The sequence below is a fragment of the Saccostrea echinata genome, unplaced genomic scaffold, assembly GCF_033153115.1.
Source record: "Saccostrea echinata isolate AGI-Se365-2 ecotype Australia unplaced genomic scaffold, CSIRO_AGI_Sech_v1 ptg000057l, whole genome shotgun sequence".
In the NCBI taxonomy this organism is placed as follows: Eukaryota; Metazoa; Mollusca; class Bivalvia; order Ostreida; family Ostreidae; genus Saccostrea; species Saccostrea echinata.
In genome coordinates, this window is record NW_026889806.1 from 5,224,624 (window position 1) to 5,249,576 (window position 24,953).

Sequence of the window (24,953 nt, forward strand, 5' to 3'; positions counted from 1 at the left end):
CAAAGAACAGAAAGTTTTGATGGTTGGTAATGAACGATCAATTTGCATTTAACAAGCGATGAGAGAATTTTTTTGCGAACATAAAACTCTGAACAAGTCCTGGGGGTATTTTCAAGGTTACTGTGGGAAAAAATGTAGGTTCATGGAGGATACAATGGTTCTACTTGCAAAATTATACATAATGATGACAAAATCAAACTGTTTAGGGAAAAAAAACCCTCTTTTATTTTCAAGATTAAATGAACCTTTTTAATTAGAATCATTTTTAAATAAAAAGGTTCATTTCTTGAGAGGAATTTTAATCAGTTAAAGTCGAAGTCTTCAAGTGTTATATATGATTGATAAGCCTTAAAAATTCAAGGAAATGGCTTATTCAATTCCTGAATTTCTTCCAACAAAATCACCTTGTTGAATTTTTAAACACTAGGAAAAAGAGGCTTCTTTAAATAGACACGCCGCCAGTTTACTTTAATATTTATATGTTATTAAATTTTCAGATTTATCAATTTTAGATGTACCCCGGCTTTATTCACCTGTTCATTATAGAAATTAACCTGACCAGGAATGTACTGTTTCTTCTGCTTAAGAATGGCCAATTTATTTACATTTTTGGACGTAGAAGTTTTTTCCCCTCGTAATATTTTTATTTATAGGTAAGTCTATTTTTATTCTTTCTTCTTCAATTTTATATATTAGATGCAGAAAACAAAATATTCTTTATTTTGTATGGTGAATTTCTACAAATTATTATAAATGTAGTTACTAGAATTAAGTTACAATGCAATCAAACAGAAGAATTGCCCACGCCATCATGTTTACAGGCATTTCGAAGTGAAATAGACCGTGAATCAGGGTTAAAAGTTATGTTTATTTTTTTTCAAAGTCAGGAAATTTCGGAACCATTAAATTAGAAATTAAATGTTTACACAGAATCAATGTACACATTTTGGTTTGTACACGTGAGGAATAACATTTTTGTCTTGATGAATACATTTCTATTTAAATTTAATTTTGGGAACAAGATGTCCGAATACACGTCCCGCTACATACCTTTAATTACAAATCGACACAGCAATATATCAGTCTCTTTATTCAATACAAGGCATTACCATTCATACTGTGGCCCATTTCATTTTTTATAAATAGCTTTTTTGACACCATAGTTCATGGCAGTAGGAACCGGGGGATGCCCCCCCCCCCCCCCAATAATTTTGCCGATATATAGAAAACAGCTACTATATGCTTGTGCCCCCTCAATAAAAACGTCTGATGACCTTTTTTTTTTATGTTATTTATTTATTTTTTTTTTTTTATTTTTGAGGAATTCCTGGTAGTTGATAGTACCCTCCCCAACTGAAAATTGTTGATGTAAATATGTTGTTATTGTTTTTGTTTTTTTTCTTTTTTTTTTTTTTTGCTTCTCAAATCTACAAATGGAGAAAATAAAGATTGGAAAAAATGAATGACTCTTTATGTAGCATCAAATTACTTAGTATTTTACGACCAAATCATTTTTTATCTAAAAGCAAAAATAGATAATAAATAATAAGAAATTAAAAAAAAAAAATAAAATAAAAAATATATATAATATTTGCTGATCAACAGTTAAAAAGCCGAATATCTTGTATTTAAAAAAAAAACTGTATTTTTTTTTCTCGTCCTGAAAATGGATAATTTGTCATCATTTAAACTTAATTTACGCACTATTTGAAATTTTCCTGTGCTTCATGTAAAAATTACTTTTTTCAGTAAATATAATAAATAATAAGAAATTTAAAAAAAAAAAATAAAATAAAAAATATATATAATATTTGCTGATCAACAGTTAAAAAGCCGAATATCTTGTATTTAAAAAAAAAACTGTATTTTTTTTTCTCGTCCTGAAAATGGATAATTTGTCATCATTTAAACTTAATTTACGCACTATTTGAAATTTTCCTGTGCTTCATGTAAAAATTACTTTTTTCATGTTAAAAAAAAAGAATACAATAACCAGTTTTATCATGTAAACATTGAATTGATACCTGGTTGATGCATTAAAAAAATTTAAAAAATATATAAAAAAAGAAAAAACGAAAACAACCCTCCCCCAAAAAACATGGGTGTTAGGACTTCAAGTTAACGTACTGGTACCTGTGGTTAGCCCCTCCTCCCTCCCCGCACACACATATCGGGTCAGTTGTAATTTTAATTAATTATATTTCTAAAACATATTAGCAATGTATTCTCACTTGAAGAAAAAAAGAAGTAGAACAATCCCGAAACAGTCATTTTATTACAACTATGTGCAACTGAACATTAATATAGATGTTATGCAGTCAATGTGTATTTTTAAAAGATTGTGTTGAAGGATTTTTTTCACGTGGAATACATTTGTCATGTTGTAAATTCAAAATTTACAACACGACACATAAACGTGTGCATGGCAAACAAAGTTGAAGGACTTTCATTAATTGTTCGATCATTATTCAATGAAAACCTTTTTCTTTTTCGGTAAACAAAATTATGGATAGATGCATTGCTAATATTAGCAAATTTTTCAAATATTATTTACAGGATCAATTAAATGAAAGTAAATTGTTAAATTATTTTCATTTAGACCGTTTTCATGTAATGTCAATGTATTACCGAAATTTTTGAAAACTGGTCGGTTATTGAATTTCCGAAAATTACTTTCTTTCTCTTCCAAAGAATATTATATATCATTACCAAAAAAATGAAATTTCTTTTTGTTTCTGACATATGTTTCTTGACATACGATACAAATAATTGATTGCAAAGCTTTGGTAAGCAGGATGGCTGCTAAAGAAAGTTTGCTACTGCATCCAGAAATACAGCGACTTAAGCTTACTAAGCCTTGTCTTTCCTACCAGGGTGTACAGGAGTATAATCTGTTATAACTGATTTATTAATTATGATTACTGCTGATTTTAAAACAAATTGATGAAGCTTATCCTTCTGAAAGCCCCCTTCCACTCTTGGTGAGCAGGGGGCAACAGCACCACAACCTGACTAAAAGAAGAGATTTCGGAAATGCTATATATTGATCCGAATATTAACTTATGGAAATTTCGGTAATGAGATATTTAAATATTCTTGGTATTGATAAAAAAATTTTGGTAATGCATATCGATTTTTGGAATTGCAAAACTGGACTTAAATATGACTTGATTCGCAAAATGCGGTCAAATAGATATAGGATCTCCCATGATTTGTAGTTGGATATGATTTTTATCCGAGTTGTATGTTTTTTATCCCCGAGCCTTGGCGAGGGGATAAAAACACACAACGAGTTGGATAAAAGTCATATCCAACTACAAATCATGGGAGATTCTTTTTATCCCATGTTTAATACTTCACATCCAATGTTTTACACTGTTTTATAGAGGACTCCACTTTATTTTACTTCATCACTCTAACGCAAAAACCATTGTGACGTCACAACTGCACTTAACTGTGGAATATGAAAAAATTATCCAATGAGTCATATCCACGGGATAAAGGGGTTAAACATGGGATAAATGTATTTAAGTTATACATTGTATTACTGTTATGAAATTGCAATCTTCATTAATTAAATAAAAAAAATCCTGATTTGCGTTAAAAAAGTTTACAATTCAGTCTCTAAGTGTCTGCCGATAAAATTTAATGTGTCCTTGAAATTGAAAAAAAAAAATCTTAATCCTATGGTGCCTTAAATGAAGGTTGGATTTTACTTGTCGAATTCAGAAGGATTTTAAATTTAAGCATGTCTAATAGGATGAAAATTGATTGGAATCACTTCCTCGCTCAACTTCTTCGCACGGGCCCTTAGAATTCCTGGCCACCATGTTCCCGTGATTAATTAAACTTCACAAATTCTTTCCGGTTTAATTAAATTGTAGACACCTTCAAACTATAGGGCCGTTCTTTTATGTACTGTTTTAATCAATCTCTATCACAGACAGTAATTTTGTTAGCTTTCCTTATTCTCTGTCCATTTCGCCAAGTCACGCGAGATTTTACGTTCTCACTCCTTTATCTTTCCTACCTGGCTTCTTTATTGACAATAAGACTAAGATGTTCCCCTACGATCACGTGACATCAGAATATTCTCTAGGCAGAAAATCTTAAACCTTTGCTTTTTTTTGTATTGAAGTGCATATGATCATGCTTGCCGATTTTATTTTCAAATGGACGTTTGTTTAATGTTTTGAGCGTTTTTGCTTTTTTGTTGGTCACAAAACACCTTCCCATATGTAATATGCTACCCCCTCGTTGATAGGAGGTACAATAAGAAAGTAAAGTTCTATAGCATTCTATTGATAAATCGAGTTCCTGTGATATAGGAAAGGGAAATATTTTCCCGATATTGTATTTTGATTTGCTTATATATGCCTTGAAATATGGCTAGATGGATCATTTGGTACAAAATGTTACATTTAAATACTTTTTTTCTATAAATTTGCTACGTCTGGGTCATCTTTCCACAATACGTGTGCACCCAAAGATAAGAGCAGACATTTCTAAAGAAATGAAGAGAAAACCCAGGGACAACAAAAAATGAACTTTTTCCAAAAATATCACATTGTGTAAATGCGCTGCTTCATTGTCGTTTTAAAGCCAATTTTTAGCTGTACTGGCCAGAGACCAGAAAAGCTTATGCGATAGTAAGGTGTCTGTCGTCAGTCCGTTCGTCTGCAAACAATTTTTCAAAATGCTATACTCCTCCTACAGTTTTGATCAAATTTCAATACAACTATATACACACAAGTAAACTACACTAAAGATATACAATTCTGTATATCGCTGTTTGATTTCGATATACGGCGTTGGCATGGTTACTAAAAATAGAAAGAAATTCTTCCAAAACGCTACTCCTCCAACAATTTTAGTCTAATTTCATTATAACCGGGTACACAAATAGACTACACTTAGAAACAGGATTCTGTTCATCGGTTTTTGATTTATTAAACAGTGTTGTCATGGTTAACAAAAAAAAGAAGAAGAAGAAGAAGAAATTTCTGTGAAATTCTTGTACAATACCACTTGTCCTTCAGACAAACGGTGTTGCCAGTTGATTTTTCTGTAAATTCTTTCAAAATCCTACTCTTCTTACAAATTAAATCTAATTTCTGGTGTGACCGGTCGGCAGAGGATGCTCACTCCTCCATGGCACCTGATCCCACCTCTGATGTCTTAGAGGTCCGTGTTTGCTCTGCTCCTATTTTGTAATGTTTAATAGACTTTTGAGCTTGAATACTGTTCGTTATCTCCACATATTTCATTCAATATAATGGAGTACACAAGTAGACTACACCATGATACGTAATTCTGTGTATCGGTTTTTGATTTCAACGAACGATGTTGCCAAGGTTACTAAAAATAAAATTCTTTCACAATGCTAGTCTTCCTACAATTTTATTCAGATCCCAATATAACTGGATACACAAGTATTCTACACAAGATACTTAATTCTCTATATCAATTTTTGATTTCGTTGAACAGGGTTACCATGGTTACTAAAAATAGAAATTTCTGTGTGTTTTGTTTAAAAACGCTACAATTTTGGTCGGATTTCAATAATCTCGGTACACAAGTTGACTTCACTAAGACACTTAATCCTGTTTATCGTTTTTTTTATTTTAACAAATGGTGCTATCATAGTAACTAAAAATAGGAATTTCGGTGAATTCTTTCAAAAGGCAACTCCTATCACAGTTTCTGTCCAATTGCAATTAAACTTGACACAAAAGAGACTAAACCATGGATCATTATGATATTCAATGCTGTTGCCATACTTTTAAGTCCAAGTGCTACTTTTCTCTGTCTTTGTAATGTAAAACCAGTAAAGCTACAGTCTCCTTAGAGACTTCTGGTTAGAATCTAAAGTTGCAAATGCTACCTGTCCATAACAATGAAGTATCCATAAGTTTTTGATTTGATCCTCAAATGGAGTATATAGTTTTTTTAAAGGAAGCAATCAAAGCTTTTGTCTGTTTCATTTAATTTACTGGTTTATATAAAAAAATTAAAATAAAGTTAAATTTTGATTGTATTGCATTAAGATCGAAAGCAATTCTTCCCAACCACTAAAAATTTAATATATTTGTCATCTAAATAACTATATCCTACAATCTTATAGCTGTTTGTTTTTAAATTATATGAAATGATACTGTAATATCGTAACTGTTAATTTAGGTAAGCAGACTTAAATGTTACAATATTTTGAGGAGGTACTTCTATGTAATGTAATACTTTCCATTAAGTTATAAATCTGAAGCAAAGGATTATCATAATCAGATTTGGTTTCTTCTTTTAGGATAAATACGACTGGTACTGAACGATTGATGGTTCTTTGTGATTTATTGCTTACCCGCTCTATTTTCTATGTCCACTGACCCAATTCAGGAGATCATGTCTTCATCAAATTTTCATGATGAAAAGTTCCCTTCTCTCTCTCTTTGTTTTTTTTAAATGGTCAACCATATATGTATCTTGTATTTCAAGGCATCGTCCTTCATGCATCCATTCTTGAGTTTCAAAACGTGTATTTACACGTCATCATCATTGTTTAAAAAAATTCTCTTGGATTTCCACTGAATTGGGTGATTAAAGAAACAAATCATCATATTCTTTAAGAAGGCTTAATTTGTGAAGAAATCTAGGGTATCATTTTATAAAGAATTTGTCAAAATTTTATAAGGGAATATGTACATGTATAATGTACATAAACGTATCAGACGTATCAAAGAACTGTAAGTACTGAAGGGAGGCAGGCACGGATCCAGGAATTGAAGTTAGAGGGGCGCCAAAAATAGGCAGGGGGTCTGGGGGCCGCCTTGAGGCCCCCAGTGGGTCCAGGGCGAAGCCTCCTGGAAGCTCCTGGATTCTAGAGATTTTGTAGGGTAAAAATGAGGTCTTCCGAGTAGACATTTTTACATTTTCTCAACGAAACTGATTTACGCTAACTTTTACAATTCTAGGGGGGGGGGGGGCGCCGGGTGCGCCCCCCTTAAATCCGCCACTGGGAGGTACATAAAATCTAGTACACCTGTAGCAATAAGAATTAACCGTTTGTTACTTATGACGTTGACTTTTGTGAACATATATAATTATAAATGGACTTCATTCAAAATATTCCAGGATTAATTTTCTACCTTTCAGTGCTATTTGGAGTGAGAAACAATCTAACTTGAGATCTCAAGCCCTGCACACCAAATGAAATACACGCTTATTTGTTATACATGCATTAACAAATACTGTAAAAGACGAATACATTGCGATGGGTTTAATTTCACTATGTTCGCGAACAAATATTTTTACGCCAACAATAAGCCATCGTGAATATTGTCCACATATCAATGTAGCATTCAAATATGAAAGACATATCTTGCACTTTAAAGGTGCTTAGACACAGATTTGAAGTTAATATTTTCTCAAATTTTCTGTATAATATCACGACTTATATATTGCAATAGCATTTCACACGAAAATATAATTAAAAACTTATTTTATCTAGAAATTATTGGAACTACTAATTCCTAGACGCGTTTGATTAGCACACCATTGCACTTTCACAAATTTTATCTTTATCCTTAATATTTAAGAAAAGAAGCGATTTTGTTGTGTACTAATGAAAAACATTACATCTATAATTCAGAAAATTCAGAGTAGAAATGTGCGAAAGCAAACCCTCTCACTAATATCGTCAGCCCGTGCTCAGTGTTGTGTACAGAGCTTAACAAATTGAATACACCCGTGAAACGTAAACTGTTTTTGTAAACAGGGCACGAGCTCTGTTATTGTTAATGTTTACGATTCACCGGGTGTGTTCAATTGTTAAAGTCGGCACACACCACTGAGCACGGACTGACAATACTGTGAGTGGGTTTTGCTTTCGAACATTTCTACTCTGAATTTTCTGGATTATAGTTCTAATATTTTTCATTAATACACAACAAAATTGCAACTTTTCTTAAGTATTAAGAATAAAATTAAAATTTGTGAAAGTGCAAGGATGTGTCAATCAAACGCGTCCAGAAATTTGAAGTTTCAATAACTTCGAGAGGAAATAAGATTTTTATTTTATTTTAGTATGAAATGCTATAGCAACATATAAGTCATGAAATTATACAGAAAATTTGAGAAAATATTAACTTCAAATCTGTGTCCAAGCACCTTTAAAACCCTAATAGTTTAATGGTAAATGATAGAAAATCATTCAGTTTGGAAAGCCAAGGTAAATAAAACGGGAGTTATAGTTAGTTACCAGATATTTTATGAATAATTTACCATTTCTTTGTTTTTAAAAAATAATTTTTAAAATAAGTATTTGGTCATGAGAAATTCAATTACCGTTAAATTAAAACCACCGTGAAATGTGTCAACATAGAAAATCGTGAAATATTAAAATTTAGAATTGAAGACATATTTCATTACAATATTTACTTCCTTAATCGTAATTCCCATAGGATGCCTTTAAATATTAAAATTGTCCTGAAATGGCAGCAAAAAGTTATCAGTATGTTTTTTTCCCTTAACACCTTAACCGATAATAAAATTTACACGTTGTGACCTACATTAAATTGAATGAACAAAAAAGAAAATGAAGAATTGTCTAAAATATTTCAAATAACAAAGAAATATGATATATGGTAGTGAATAAAAGGTCGCCATTTTTGTTGACCTCTGACATAGACGTATTGTACTTAGAGAAAAAAAAAATGAATACAGTAAAGTACTCTTTATTCACAAAAACATTATGATAAACTAGAACCCAATTTATTTAAGCCAAATACTGTGGGTTAGTAAAATTCTGAAATCTGATCTCAAGTAAATACGTGACTTTGGTCATTATAGGACTTCGTCCGTTGTGTTGTAAGGTCATTTCTGGTAAATATCGTGAGAACCGTTCAGCGGCTATTGCCACCCATATCTTCGACAGAAATCTTAAGGGGTAACGAATCAAAAGACAAATCTAATCTAGAAGATTCAATTCTCTTCCCAGAAATCTAATTAAGGTACTGACACAGGTAGATTGTAATACCTGACGGAGAGAAATTAACAGGTAACCAATCAAGGGATATTGGACATATGTTGTAAGATATGACGATTGAGTTTCTACTCGGTATTGCCGAATTACATGAGCATAAATGTGACAATTTCTCATATACCACCCAAAATTTATTTCGCAAATGTGTGCATGTTCTAATTAGTTTCTAACAAGTCCTCTCTTCAAACATTCGACCATATTATGTAATAACAATCATATATGTTCATGATAAAAAGAAAAAAAACTAAGACTGATCAATATTTCTTATTTGTTCAAAAAATTGTCCGCGGAAATACGCGTAATGAACATTTTTCAAACATTGCAAAAAATATATTCAGTCTAGAGGCGTTTCACTCCGACATTGGCCATTTCGAAGTGATTTAAAAAGATTCTGAAAGATTTTGAGTTTTGATATTGGCCCATAACGTTAGGCCCATTTCATATGTAGTACAGTTCATGTATACAGTCATGTCTTGTGATGCTACTGAAGCTGTAAAATCACGAATATCTACAAATGATCGGGTCGTCTAAAACCCTAAAACCTGTAGGGGTTTTATGATTACAAATAAACTAACAACCCCAATACGGTTCTATAAATGTTTTACCGTGACTTCTCTCTGTAATATATATAAAAGGTGGATGTAAAACAATTCAAATGCCTTTTTTCTTGTTTTACAATGCAAAGTTATAGATTGTGACTGTTGAAAATGTAAAATGCCTTATGATGCTAGATGATAAACACTCTTCAAACTTACTAACTTACATATCACATTTGACATTTTGGCAAAGTAAAAATCACTTGCAATCAGTTAAATTATTGGTTTAATTCCACATCATTTTAATATTATTCATTCTTTGTAGCATATGGTGGCATATTTCTGCCACCTAAATATGCAAGTTATATGTCTACAGACTATGTCGACATAAAAGATAGTTATGACAACATGCAACATAAATATGTCAACTACGTTGACATGACATGTAGTGATGAAAAATGAGGTATAGTATAGTATAGTAGTAGTGACTGATAAGTTTAAACATTTGTCATGAAATATCTAATATCGCCTTCACGCGACATGTATGCGTTTTATTAATGAGGACTTGCAACTTATTTATGACGACATTCAACTTACTTTTGTTGATATGCAACTTATTCAAGTCAGATTATGAGATTTTTTATAATTTGTCATTGAGAAAAAAACTTGAAGTTGTTGAATCTTATCATAGTTAAGTTGCATCTCAACATAATTACACCACTTGAGCAAATAAAATTCAAAACTTTTGTAATGTTTTTGAAATAAATAAATAAATTAATTGACTACATGTATAATGAATTTCAAAATCACAAAAACCTAAGGATATATATCGTGTACGAATTACTGCAGTTTCACCAATGAATCAAGGGGTATTTTTTATTATTGGTGATAAAATCTGTTTCTGCAGCAAGAAGAGTGTGCAATAGTATGTTTTATGTGTGTGGTTTGCTATGTATAAATTATTCAGTACAGTTACGGTCCGTGACAGGTGTCTGTGACAGCTGGCCAATATCTTATCTACTGTATACAGTTACACAAATTGTTATTATTCACCTAACACCCGGTCTATACGAAGATTTTTATTTTACAAACATTTCACAATTTATTGATACGTTTCTGGACTTCAAACATTCGTACTTTGACAGTAATGTGAACTAATTTTTCCTACTGACTGTGTCACATAAAGTGTAAAGGTATTTTCAGGTCTGCATGAAAATAGTATGAAAAAGAAGTTGCCTCGTCATCCATATTTTCATAGGTTAGACCTACTTCAAAAAGGGTGATCAAGTCTAAATAAAAACAAGGGCACCGCAAAGCGGAGCATCCCCTCGCAAAAGAAGCAAGTAGATTATGATATAAATTATAAGTTTGCGTAATTTAACTTCCCTGACTCACGCACTTACCCACCCTCCCACCCACAAGCGCGGAGTTACTATACTCCCTTCAACTTTGTTGCGAGGGGACAATAAATTTAAGTGGGAAAGGTGTTTATTAACGTTTACATAAAGATTTATAGTTTAAATGTTATAAAGGCAGAGAAACATTTTCTCATTAAAAGAGCTAGGTTCACGTTATTTATAAAATGACCCTGCCCATATATTAAGTAACTGACCAAGATCCAATGTCCCCTTTCAAACATCAATATAAAGCAGAGATTTGGTGCTTTCATTTCCTATAAAAAATGTTACCTATGAGAGCCCAGGTATTAAAAAACAGGCTTTGTGAAATTGCATTTATCCTGAATTTTGCAGAAAAAGGGTGTATTTGACTACCTTCAACAAAGAATTAAAATATGAGCCCACCCCTCGATCAAAAAAAAAAAAAAAAAAAAAAAAAAAAAAAAAAAAAACAGTTAAAAATAAATAAATAAATAAAACATGTATTATAATCTCCCGAAACAGTTTTTTCGTTATATAATTGTACATTTTGGACCAGAGGTGGGGCTCTATGCAAAATATACAAAAATAGCTTACATTTTTGGTCATTTTTGAAAAAAAAACTTTCAGGATTTGAGGATGATGATGCAATTCATGACGTCATAATACGTGGACTAGCGAGAAAATTACGATATTTTTATGTAGTCACCAAGGACCCAAGTGAAATTTAATGTATTTTCAATTACAACTGAGCATTTTTGATTTTTTGGAAATTCTAAGGAAACCCCCCCCCCCCCAAAAAAAAAATTGAAGCTAGTCTTTAATTGAAAAAAAAATATATAATGCTGGTAATAATATTAATGAAAATAAATACTACTATCACTACTAATTAAAATAAATAAATATTTATTTGAGATAAAAAGTACAGTGATATATATATATATATATATATATATATATATATATATATATAAAATAGAGAGAGAGAGAGAGAGAGAGAGAGAGAGAGAGAGAGAGAGAGAGATTTGCCGACGTTATAAAACCATCACACACACAAGAGACTACCATTAATATTATATGTAGATACTGTGTGAGTTTCTCACTGACGATATCAAATATTTAAATGCGAGGTAAATCTTTTTCATTCAGGATTTTCATTCAGAAATGAAAATACTTCAATTTTTAATGATGTGAAATTAATGAGTCTCTATACACTTCTTCAGGAGTTTTTTTTTTCTTTAAATATATCTGAGCTGAAACACAGAACATGATTGAAATATTCTAAAAGGAAGGGTTGGGATAAGGTGGGTGGGGTGTAAATTTCAAATCCATTCATAAAATTGCTAAAGTTGTTTTAAAGAAGTTGAAACAAGCAAAAAGTAATCTAACAAAGCTGAATAGAAAGTAACAATAAAATGAAAATGTCTTCATTAATATAATAGAAACAGGTGGGCGCCCAGTTAAGTTAAACATGTACACTCGATCTCAAAGCGTACCTGCTGCCGGTGCGTCTTCGTTTCACATATAATTAATTAGTTTCTCTTAGTTAACTGTGCAAAAGCACTTAATGAAGAAAGTGAAAGATCTGAAAAATCACCAACGCTTATCATTTATTAATTCAAAATACATTTAAGGAAAATATTTTATGTAAATGGTGACTGATGGGACAAGTACTTCTCATTTCACATATGTTAAACGGTACCAGCTTCCAGGTAACGGGAGCCAGAACGAGGCTGTTGTCTTTGAAGTGTTTCAGGTAATTCCGTGTTCCCGCCTCCTCCCTGATTCCGCAGACTCTGAACACCAATCACAGGCATCCATTTCACATTGATTTACAAAACCAACTTATTCCATTAATGTAACTTAAAAATATGGTCAAAACCCTCTAAGTCATAATTTTCACGAAAGCGGCTTAAACTTAAAGGTTGCTTTAAAGAATTTCTGATCTGAGGTAGTCTTTTTATAAATCTGACATACTGATTTTGGCACCATTCTTGAGGTCCATTACCTGTTACTGAAATGTCCGGATATGGGCTCTATCATCCACACTCCCAGGTAAGACCAAAATAACGATTTTCTTTCCACATTCCTTTAATCTTTAATGTCAAGTTTATTCTCCGCTATAAGATTTTGAAATATTAAACGTGGATTACCCTTGTTAATTTGGCCCAGAATATTGAATGACATCCGCCATCGGTTTCCTCATAGTTTATGGATGAGACTTTGCAATTTTTATAATTTTCCGACACTCGATTAATTTGTATACTATAACTTCAGTTATAAGATGCTTTACTGGGAAAAGGTTCCAACTTTGACTGGTTTACTCGGCATACTGTCCCATAAATTAAAACATTTTAAGTGAGTCTTTTTTTTCTGCAAATTTTTTGAAGGTTTATGTTTATATGGCAAGGGATTAACAGCAGTTTTTTGGGATATATGTTTATACTTGTGCGTCTTAACTTGAAAAAAAAAATCTTTTGCTGTTTTTGTTCGTCTGTTGAAGAACAAGGAATTCTAGGAGCAGGAATATTGAAAAGATACATTAAGAGGAATCGAACAGAAAAGAATTTAAAAAAAAAAGAATTGCAAATTTTGAGCGATATTCAACGGAAATGGACTAGTTTCTTTTTGTAAGAGGACGAGGCAGACCTTTATCAGAAAGCGACACGTTTTGCTACTATCGTATTTCGCGGCTGGGAAACCAACAAGTTGTTGATGTGAAAATTATTCGAAACTCAATCGTTAATTAAGTTGTAAAAATGACGACGATTAAATGTCGAAATAACGTGATTTCTGGATTAAGACGGTTTCAATTTCCGATTAGATCCTTAGATTTATTTAGAACGTAGCCAATTAGATTGAAATTAACAGATAGAGGGCGGGGAATACCACTTAAAACAGAGAATTCCCGACACCTTAAGGGCGCCGCACGCGCGTTACCTACCAAAGGTGTCAACACGCAATCTGCAGCAAAATTTATCCAGGTTTAAAATTAATTCCAGTGAAATAAAATGTGCACTGTTTTTTTCCCGTGGATTTGTAAATAACTAGGACCTGTAATCAATCTGTCGAGTTATTTGTATAAATACGCTCAATGAATTGTTTGGTTTTTTGTCCGCTGTCCCTTGCGAGTGCTTCAGATGACAAGAGATGGCTTCTATATAAATAATCCCTAGATTACGCCAAACGATTCAAGTCTTTTGTGGCATTTCTACTAAAATTAATAAACATCAGTTTTGCACACTCGATCTGACTTGACAATAAACCGGTTAAACAAATTCAAATAAGAAGCAAATTTGAAAATCGTTATAAAATGATTAAGATGATATGAAAACTGTTCGGGAGAAATCACAATCAAATGAAACAGCGCTTAATCTTTGGCCGCAGCATTAGAATTATTGGACAGTATTTACCTATAATTGAGACAGATTTGTCGGAAATATCACCGAAGAAATCAAATCAACATTCATTAATTTTCACGCTACGGTAGCAATTTTGCAACATTGCGTCATTTTTCTTGCGGCAAAATTTATCAGGTGCGCCGTGATTTTGTCTAAAGTCTCGAGAGACTTGCTTAAAAAATACTCTATTTTTTTTTTCCTTTATGGTCTCTTTATAGGACATAAATTAAAAGTGATTTGTGTTTGAAATAATTAAATATTTTGCTGGATTGCTCATGTGGTATTTTTTCAGAACATAAGATATTGCCTTTTAATGACAGCGGCTCATTAAGAGAAGTGCCTAACACCATTTAATAATCCTCGACTTCAAGGTCGCCATAATTTCTCTCCTTTCGATGATTTTTTTTTTAAAATTTCATTTGAGAATATTGAAAATATCAATAATTTCTTTCTAGTTGAAATGGATCTATTATCTCTATGTAGAAATTATGCTGCTGCTTAGAGAGCAGCCTTAATATTTCGAGGTTTCCAAAAACAAAAAAAAGAAGTTTTTATGCAAATTCTAATTAACTAATCACTTAAATTTTAGAATAAATGTAATATCTTTTCCCCTTGGGTTTATTGTAGCAGTGGTGCACATTTTACTTCTCTAAATGACACAATTTCAACAACAATAAAACTTTGCCTTGAAAGATAATTATTGAGCAGTAAAATATTATAAGATATCTGCAGGTGCATATAAATATAATTAGTTGCCGTCACATTGGAAATGGTTTTACTCACAGCTGAGCGGACATACAACAAATTTCAAATTGTCAAATTTTAACACGGATGGTGAATTGTTATTATTGTTGTGTTATTTAGTTCGATTAAGACGAATAACATAGTTTTAGCGAGTAAATGTAAATCGGCTATTGTCTAGAATTATAACAGTTTCGTGTTGACATTTGTAAAGCGTGTGCCATGTTACCTGTTCATATTCTGTTGTTATGTTTTCTTTTTTGAATTTATACCCAATAGAAGAACAGGAGGCATTCCTGTTCACGATTACCGTTTGATCAATTAATCCCAAATTGTAAAATATTCTGGGTATGAAGTAAGGTGATATATGTCGCGCGCGCGGGGCGCGTGCCACCTGTCTTCTGCTTACCTGTTGTCGTCTGGTCCCGAGAGGTCATATCAAAAAGGGGCTCGTTTAACAAGATCCGATCAGATCAGATGATCTTCATTAAAGAGTACCGTTAATTTGTTTGTTGACAAAGAAAAGGCTGTAGTATAAAGCTAGGTTATCCCTGTTTCTTTCCATTCATACATAACCACTAGACGAGACACACGAGAATGAAATATTTTGAGGATTTTGATAATGTCGAAAAAGTGGTGAGTTTCATCAAATTTTTAATAGGCAAGGCAAGATAATTGCATGAAATTAATTTAACTTTATTAAACCTATTATAAACAGGAATACTCTATCTTAAATTAACATGAAATAATGTCGCCAGGTTAGAACCGCAATTGCTAAAATTTTAAACTGCGTCTGCAGTTTGAAATTGATAGTTTTTAACCATTTACCAAAAATACGTTCAGGAAATTCAGAGTTTAGAATGGACTACGTTTTGTTGGATCATTTTTTAAAGCAATTTTAACAAACAACACATTTAACTAATTTTTAACCGTCATATAATTACTCTCGCTTATTGATTCCATAAAAATGATCATAAAAGGTAGCGAAATTTCAAAAAGTCCATTAACAGGTGATAGTCGCCAGAATTTTGAATTTTTATAATAATATTGTGATGCTATTGGATATTTTACACCAGGTTTATTAGTCACAATGAATTCACATGAAAGGAAAATTTTAATTATCATAATCCATGTGCATAAAGTGTTGAAAAAGCATATCACGTGAAATCGTTACTTTTTAATAACTTGTTGATTTAAATTAGTTTAATCAATGCACTATTCCTTTCGTTTGCATGCGCTTATATAATATATTTGCGACAAAATTTTAACATTCCATAATAATAATAAAATCAGTTTTATTAACAAGAAAAACCAGAATTACCTAAATCAATTAGTAGAAACAAGTTATATGGTACTTAACTGTGAATTTAGATCAAGCTTCATTGTCCATCTTCAGGTAGATCTATACTCTACATACAAAAGAAATTAGCTGAACAAGGTCAAAAAGCATTATTTGGTTTAAACCGTAATATACAGAAATTTGAATTCAACGTCGAAACCCGATGTCAACTCTTTGATACATATGTTGGAAGTGTTATCTCGTATGGAAGCGAAATCTGGGGTTTTCATAAATCTCCGGAAATTGAAAGACTGCATTTATCCTTTTGTAAAATTACCCTCGGTGTTAGGCGCAATGTATGCAATTATATGATTTATAGAGAATTGGGACGATATCCACTTATTATACAAAGGAAATTGAAAATTATGAAATTCTGGTGTAAATTATTAAAAACAGAAAACTGCATTTTAAAATCTTCTTATGAATACCTTCGATATGATGCAGAGAATGGGTCGGGAACAAGTATAAACTGGGCGCGTGATGTAAAACTGGAACTATTTAGATTGGGTCTGGGAGAATTTTGGATAAAACAGCAAGCAATAAACTTTGCTCATTTTATGCACGTGTATAAAAATAGAATCCTAGATATATACCTCCAAGAGTGCACTGCATTTATGGATAATTCGACAAAATGCTTTCTATATAAACATATTGTCCAATCTGACTTCTGTAAAATGCAATCCTATTTAACAAAACCTTTTCAGAGTAATTTAAAAAAACATATTTCCCGCATTAGACTTTCGTCTCACTATCTTAACATAGAATGCGGAAGGTACCAAGGCAAAAGTAGAGAGGATAGATTATGCGATGTTTGTAATACACGTGAAATAGAAGACGAATTTCATTTCATTCTTCAATGCCCTAGATATCTAAATTTAAGAAAAAAATATATAAATGAATATTATTACAAATCGCCAAGTACTTTTAAATTAATCCAATTGTTGGGTACCAACCGCATATCTACTTTAGTTGGTTTAGGGAAATATATTCATTATGCTCTAACATTACGCAACGAAGATCAATCAGGTTAACCTAATTTCTATCTGTGTAAGGTTTATATTTTCAGATGTCTGTACATTAAAACATCATTGCTACACATTGTATTATAACTTTGAATTATGTATTGTGCTGCTTATTGTATTGTACTTAATTTGTTCAATATATATTATTGTATACTATAAATGAGTGGAACTGTGGGACTGAGGAACACTTGACCAGGGGTTTCACCCCCCAGTTTAGGCTCACTGAGAGTCTTAAATTTTGTAATATATCTTATTATATGTTATTTTTTGTAAACTGATGGGCTGTATTGCCCAAAGTTATATCCTGAATAAACTATTTATTTATTTACTCGGCAGCAATTAGACTCAGTCTTCAAAAATTCTCTTTTATAACATAAACGATCATAACAATCATTCCAGTAATAAATAAATAAATCACACTTTAAATAAATAAATAAATAAATAAATAAATAAATAAATAAATATATATATATATATATATATATATATATATATATATATATATATATATATATATATAAATTCCTTTTTTTCCCTTTGCCATTGCCTATATATACCGCAAAGTCAATTATTGATATAATTTCTTCTATAAATAATATTTTTTTGACAATTAAAGTTTGACTGGCTGTCCATTTTCAAACTTTCTTCAAGTGTATATCAACTGAGGAAACGAGGGGAATACTTCACAAAAAAAAAAAAAAAAAAAAAAAAAAAAATTATGAATCTGTCAATTGGAAACAAAAGGACATCGTTATTCTGTGCACTTATAAAAAATTAATTATTGACAACATTAATCATTCAAGAACAAGGGTAAAATTTTATGATCAATTGTCTTGTATTTCAGACACTGACCACACTGGGACCCCCACGTGACTTCGGAGGGGACCACGAGCAATATCCCGTAGTGTGGAATAAAGTAAGTCCCCGTGTTTTATGTTCTATGTGTGGTCATTTCACCAATTGTATACTCAATACGTGTGTGTGTGTGTGATATGTGATTGAATGTGATTATCTATTACATGTGGTTTTTTTTTGTTTTTTTTTTTAATCTTTTCATGTGAAGCTCTAAGAAACAATTTTCTCCACTTTTGAAAACAAATTCGTATTGTATTTAATACATAAGACAAACCTTTATATTGAGTAATAATGTTGCAGCGCCTAATAAAAATAAAATTCATCGTGGTGTCCAATAGTCACATACTTCAGCAATAAGTTGAGTATAATTCAATAGGTTCATAATGTGGTAATATTCTCAATAGGTATTGCAGATCCAGTTTCCATTTCATTCCCCTCTCAACAAAGCGCGGAAAAGGTGTGCGCAATTTTCCGTTTCATTCCATCTATTATTAAATCAGTCACCCCCCTAAAATAGAGAAAATTATGACGAATGATTATTATAAAAAGTAGTTTTATCTCTGTTTTATTTAGCTCAATTTATCGAAAAAGAATCTGCCTTTTCCAAACCACAAGTCTCGTTGTTTGTATCGTGACTATGAATTTATCCGGATATTGAGTATTCATTACATTAAGTTTGGGAGAATATGATACGTACATGTCATACAGGAAGGATTTCGTAAAACAAACACCATTTTTCTGTAGCACTGTAAACCCCGACAGCTGTACATCGAAGGACACGTTCAACCCAAGCCACAGACCAGGAAATGTGAATTCGTCTCTAAATCTTTTTATCGTGATCTTTGTTCTCGCTGTCGTCATCAAGAGTTGTCTCGCTTTGCTTAATAATATTGCTGATGGTTGGGAGTTGATCAACTTTAAATTCTCTGTGTCATACGACACATCAGAGTACAAAGTAATAACTAAAACATAAAAACATTAAAATGGATAATAATATGAGAGTGAGCATATTAAATAAAAGGCAAGTGGATATAGATATATATATATATATATATATATATATATATATATATATATATATATATATATATATATATATATATATGCTTAGTGATAAGAAAAAAAATGAAATTATATAAAGATAAATAAATAAAACACATTTCCTGAGAAGAGTCTTGGACGTTGTTTCTATATTCTAATATATCTTTTTGAATAAAATTTCATCAGAAAATCGATCTAATTTGAGGATTGAACTGTTAGCATAAGTAAAAAGAAGATATTTATATTTTAATATTTCTCCAGCTTCAAGAAAAACTGCATAAGCTGATGAAGTTTATAGTTTGTATTCATTGTAGCATAATCTTCTTGCGATCACACATGCAGGCTTTTCTGTTACATGTAAATAATGATCCAGTTTTTATGTGTCTGTCACCTGTTTAATATATATATATATATATATATATATATATATATATATATATATATATATATATATATATATATATATATATATATATATATATATATATATATAATGATTTTTGTCTCTTGTAAAACTTAACAAAAACAATTTAATGAGAGAATTGAAATATTGCATTTCCATACAAGTATATTATTATAATTATTTCAATTAATAATTAAGTTTTGATTATAAGTTATATTATATGCATAAAAGATATAAAAAAAAAAATTTTTTTTGAGACATGAAGGAACTTTTGCAAGCAATAAAAGGTATCGCGAGACTTTTGAGGTACGAGACTTAAACATACCCCGACGTGTGTCAAATCCTGCGTGCCGTGTCTGATAGCGAAACCATTAGCGGATGAAGTACACACTTCAGGAGAATTAATTCCATCAATCGCTCTATAATCTATTCCCAAGGTACAAATTCTCCAAACTTTTACCCGCAAATTAATATCACTTTGATAGATGCGTGCAGTGCACTATGTTTTCCTGAGCGCGACAGATAGATGAAATGCAGAGGAAAAATTCTCAGTGACTAACAAAATGAAAATTAATGTGCAAATTTTAATCTTCTCTGAAGAAATATATGTGCAATGTCTTCACGTGCTTGAAATATGTTGGAAAACATTAAAATTTTGTATTAATGTCAATTACAAGTTTCTGACAAATGTATGAAATTTACTCTTGTGTGTACTAGTGAAACTGGCTCGTTTCATCACCTTGATGTTCCTTCGCTTTAAAATACGTGTTGTAACCACACCTCTTCATGAAATCGTAACAGAAATATCGACATAATTGGCTGAAATCGCAGCATTAAGGTAGTTTCTGTCTTCCGATTAAAGGTTCAATTGCTAGATTTTTGACTTCATTAACTCACGCACGACTTTTTTGTGTCGGTTGTGATGTGCACGTGCATGCACGATGAGGTCTTAATTATTACACACAATAGACGTTCATATAAATTGCTACCGTATCAAATTCGTCCTTGTTTGCAAACCCAGAACACGTGCAAGCAAAGTTTAGATTTGCAGTTGACGAGTAAACTAGACCACGTGATTTTGTACCGGAAGGAAATTGACAATTTGACTGACGTTAGATGACTAATTCAGAATTTCCTCTCACTTCCGATGATGAACTCAAATTGAAAATGAGAAAACAAATTAAGCAGATAACAGCAGCATTGTGGCTGTTGATTGGCCACAAAACAAATGGTTCACTTTCTCTTTGGACAAACTTCAATTCCATTTCAAAAGAGAAGTTCCTCCTCGTTTACAAGAAATAACATCAATAATTTCCACATTGTCTAACGTCATCTTAAGACATTATTTACTTGGTAATTAGATTTTTTTCTTGACATTACTTTTAGCAACGAGGGAGCAGGTGTTTCGTAAGCCGACCATCTTTTCCCCAAACAACATTTCTGTTAAAAAAAAAACAATCAATTTTTAGGGGAAAAAAGATTATATAATACTTTACTCCATATTTTCCCTTGAAATTTCTTGAAAGTGTTAACATTTCCAATTTAATCGTATATGTTGCTTGATTTTTTTTAATTCTTAATTTTTACACAAATTTCTAAGCAAAGGACGAGGGAGACTGAAAGGAAATCAGAATCCAATCACATCAACACAAACACATGTGAAATGCTTCATTTTTTATGAGCTTGTCTGCAAGAACTGGGGTAGAAATTAAAAATTTATACTGATCTGTTGAAATAGCGTTCATTGACCATTTCCTGCTTACAACCAGCAATATGTAATCGATCTTTACTACAAACAAATTTCCTTTGAATCGCTTTGAAATAAAACATATGCACTTAAAACAGGGTAGCGAGTGTTCCAAAAGTTTACTTAATGTTTATACAGCGTATGTACTTATAAAGAAAATTGATTTTCCAGTTAAGGAAGCTTTTAATAAAAGAAAGAAATAATCTTATTTAGTTTAAAGGATCAGAAATCAATTTTTAAATATTTTTCTTCATCGATCAAAATTAAGAATTAGGGCTATAAGAGAGAAGAATAAAAGGCAAACAAGGAAAAGAATACGGTTCCAGAAAAAAAAAACCCCAATAAAAACGGCAATGTAATATCATCAACGCTTCAAATAAAGAAAGGCAATAATAGGGGAGTTGACATTTAATGAAAATGTCGGGGACCATCTCTCCAATTTCAGTAGAGACGGTCTCGAGCGATGTCGTACTCCGCTTTTGTAATTTCTGGGGATATAAACCCTGTCCTGGCCTTCAGAGACCTCGACTCCCCTGGTGTGTTTTTCCTCCTCCATCAGATAACGGTCCATCCCCAATTCTAAAGCTGTCGTCCAGCTAATGAGAATAAATTATCCCCTGTCTAAAAGGCTGGAAAAATCCTCTGAAGATTCCTCGCCACCTTTGATAAAAAAAATTAAAACAAACCATTAATTTTCTAGAAACAATGTTAAAAGGATTCCTAAAGACAAAAACTTAGAAAAGTTAGCCGAGTAAAGGAAAAAAAAAAAGCTTTATGATTTTGAGATACCGAGGAAATGAAGTCGTTCGAATCGAAGATCAGCCCCCTGGCATTCGTAGAGTTTGTATCGGAGCGGAGTTTTATTGGCTACAGCAACTTTTATGTTAATGAAAAAGAATCATTTCTGGCTTAAAATATAATTTGTCCATAATAGTGGCCTTTTAAAGGGAGCATGCGCTTCTAGTTGATGAATTAGTAAACCCACGTGACTCAAAACAACAGAGAACAGGTGCCTCGTGAATGAAGCGCTCAATAGTAAAATGTAATATCAATTTTCTCTGCCATAGACATATCCCTCTCTCTCTCTCTCTCTCCGTCGACTTCAGGATCGTAAAAGTTATATTGGAGTAGCACAAATCCAGCCAGGCCGCTGGTCGGCCTATCCAGAATCCACGGAGTGCCAAACAATGATGAACACTAAGCAAGGAGTGGGATTATCCTCCCTAAATCCCGGTCATGTCACGGGAGGGAGGTATTCCCCACCCTACAGACCCCCCGACCGTATGCGCTGTGTGACGGGATCTACGGTACGTGTTAGTCCGACCTCTTGAATTAATCGCACGTTAATGGAGGCTCCTATCGTTTGACATGTTTCATATTTTATGAAGCTTGTGTTTTTATCTTGACATTCTTGTTGTATTGAGAACTAATTTACCTGAGTACGAGATATCAATAAAAGCTGGGACCAATGTGTTCCTGCTTAAACACCATCAATTATTTATCGCAGCCATTGATACTTATAAAGACATTACTTTAAAATCATTTCATTTGCTTGGGACTGATGTTATAAAAACAGAGAAAAGAGAAATCTTCCTTTTTAAAGGTATGTTTTTAATTTTTTTCTTTCAACATGTCTTACGGATGCATTTTTTTTTCCAGGGTAACTTTTTCGATGATGGCATTCTGTCGCGAGCAGAGGTTTTGGCGGCTGTGGACATTCCAAAACAGTCATCACAAAACTTAATGAAACATGATGGACTCTACGGCCACACAGCCGACTTAGGGGGACATAATGTCACCCCACCTCGACATCAAATGCAAATGAACTGTCACACGGGCTTTGGTCCCGGGGACTCGATGTTAGAACAGTTAACAACAAACCATGGGATGTCGCTTGGTGGAATGCCGGAGAACCACTACAGCATCGCCAATTCTATACCACACAGCCACCACCAAATGTTCCAGCCAAGCGTCTGCACCAATCTTAACGCAATGGGAGGCCACCACACATTTCCCGGACACCACCCTGTACACCACGCTATACACGACACGGAATGTGATCCGCGCGAATTGGAAGCATTTGCTGAAAGATTCAAACAACGCCGTATCAAATTAGGGGTCACACAAGCGGACGTAGGGTCTGCATTGGCTAATCTTAAACTTCCAGGCGTTGGATCTCTAAGTCAAAGCACAATTTGTAGATTTGAATCACTAACTCTTAGTCATAATAACATGATAGCACTGAAACCTATTCTTCAGGCTTGGTTGGAAGAAGCCGAACGACAGGCGAGAGAAAGAAAGGAAGCGGAAGCTGGTGGTCTAGCAGCTGAGCGGAAGCGAAAACGAACCTCGATAGCAGCTCCGGAAAAACGATCACTGGAAGCGTATTTTGCGGTGCAGCCTAGACCGTCTGGGGAAAAAATCGCCCAAATTGCAGAGAAATTGGACTTGAAGAAAAACGTTGTCAGAGTTTGGTTTTGTAATCAAAGGCAAAAGCAGAAGCGTATGAAATTTTCGGCCGTGGCCCCTCATTGAAACATTCTATGAATTTCAAAATTGACGCTTCATACGCATAAAAAACTACGGGCACTGGTTGCGTTTAAGTTTTGCAACTAATATTTTGCTGATAATGTCCACCGGTCTCCTCCTGGGATCACTTCTGGTCACGGTCAGTATAATGTGCTGAAACTTTAAAAAAGGTTATTCCGGGTACTGATATGAATTGTGTGAGTATGCTGGTCAATTTTATAATATTTTAATACCTATAAAATTTGATTTTTACTTGGTAATATGTTGCCTGAACAACAAGCAACACTAGGAGTGAAAATAAGGTATTTTGTCTCTGTGTGCTGAGAGTGTCACATTTTTATACAAATGTTTCGACGTATTGTTTATTACTTAAATTAATACACCTACTTAATAATTGAATATTTATTTTACGTTTTAATGATTATCGTAAATATTGTGTGATATGTTTTAGAAATGTTATTTATTTTTTAAATTTGTTATATTTATTTACTTCTTATTTATTACCTTTGATTCTGTCTCATTTATTGTCGAGAGAATTTAGAAAAATCAATTTTTTTTTTACTAATGGCGGAAACGTTAAAACATTGATTTCTTTTTCTTAAAAAAAAAAAATAGCGAATCGAACAAGTTTTAAGAGATGATTAACTATGTTCATTAGAAAGAATAGGTTATTCATAGAGAAATGAAAGCGGATGGAAACATTAAATTTTTGTTTTTCAATTAAATCTTAACCCTATATTTGAAAGAAAGTGTTTTGGATAATTTTAAATACAATCATTATGATTATTTTTTTTTATATAAAAAATCATATGATATTTGCTGAAAATTACACCGTTTTCTGATATGATGAAAGAAAACCTCGTATGTTCAAAAGAACTGGATTTTTGAAATGAAATTTTAAACCGTTAGTAAATTGAGATGAAGGTAAA

The 24,953-nt window shown here is 32.3% G+C and overlaps 1 protein-coding gene across 4 annotated transcripts; it reads left to right on the top strand.

Annotated features, from left to right (window-relative positions):
* The first annotated feature begins 632 nt into the window (after positions 1-632).
* LOC133174259 (inhibitory POU protein-like) lies at positions 633-24,583 on the top strand. Of its 4 annotated transcripts, none has more exons than XM_061309341.1 (3): positions 633-653; positions 18,294-18,365; positions 23,155-24,580. In XM_061309341.1, the coding sequence occupies exon 3, from the start codon at positions 23,239-23,241 to the stop codon at positions 24,028-24,030; it is 792 nt and encodes a 263-aa protein (XP_061165325.1). In that variant the 5' UTR covers positions 633-653; positions 18,294-18,365; positions 23,155-23,238; the 3' UTR covers positions 24,031-24,580. The 4 variants fall into 4 exon arrangements, with proteins under 4 accessions (XP_061165325.1, XP_061165324.1, XP_061165323.1 ...); XM_061309340.1 differs by lacking the exon at positions 633-653 and adding an exon at positions 12,878-13,001 and having other exon boundaries at positions 23,155-24,581; XM_061309339.1 differs by lacking the exon at positions 633-653 and adding an exon at positions 15,495-15,724 and having other exon boundaries at positions 23,155-24,582.
* Positions 24,584-24,953: the final 370 nt, after the last annotated feature.

What these genes read in the sequence shown, in the direction of transcription:
- LOC133174259 (XM_061309338.1), top strand. Translation starts at nt 22,683, where the DNA reads ATGATGAACACTAAGCAAGGAGTGGGATTATCCTCCCTAAATCCCGGT. An exon ending in GCTGTGTGACGGGATCTACG is followed by an intron (nt 22,803 to 23,154) that starts GTACGTGTTAGT and finishes TTTTTTTTCCAG; the next exon opens with GGTAACTTTTTCGATGATGG.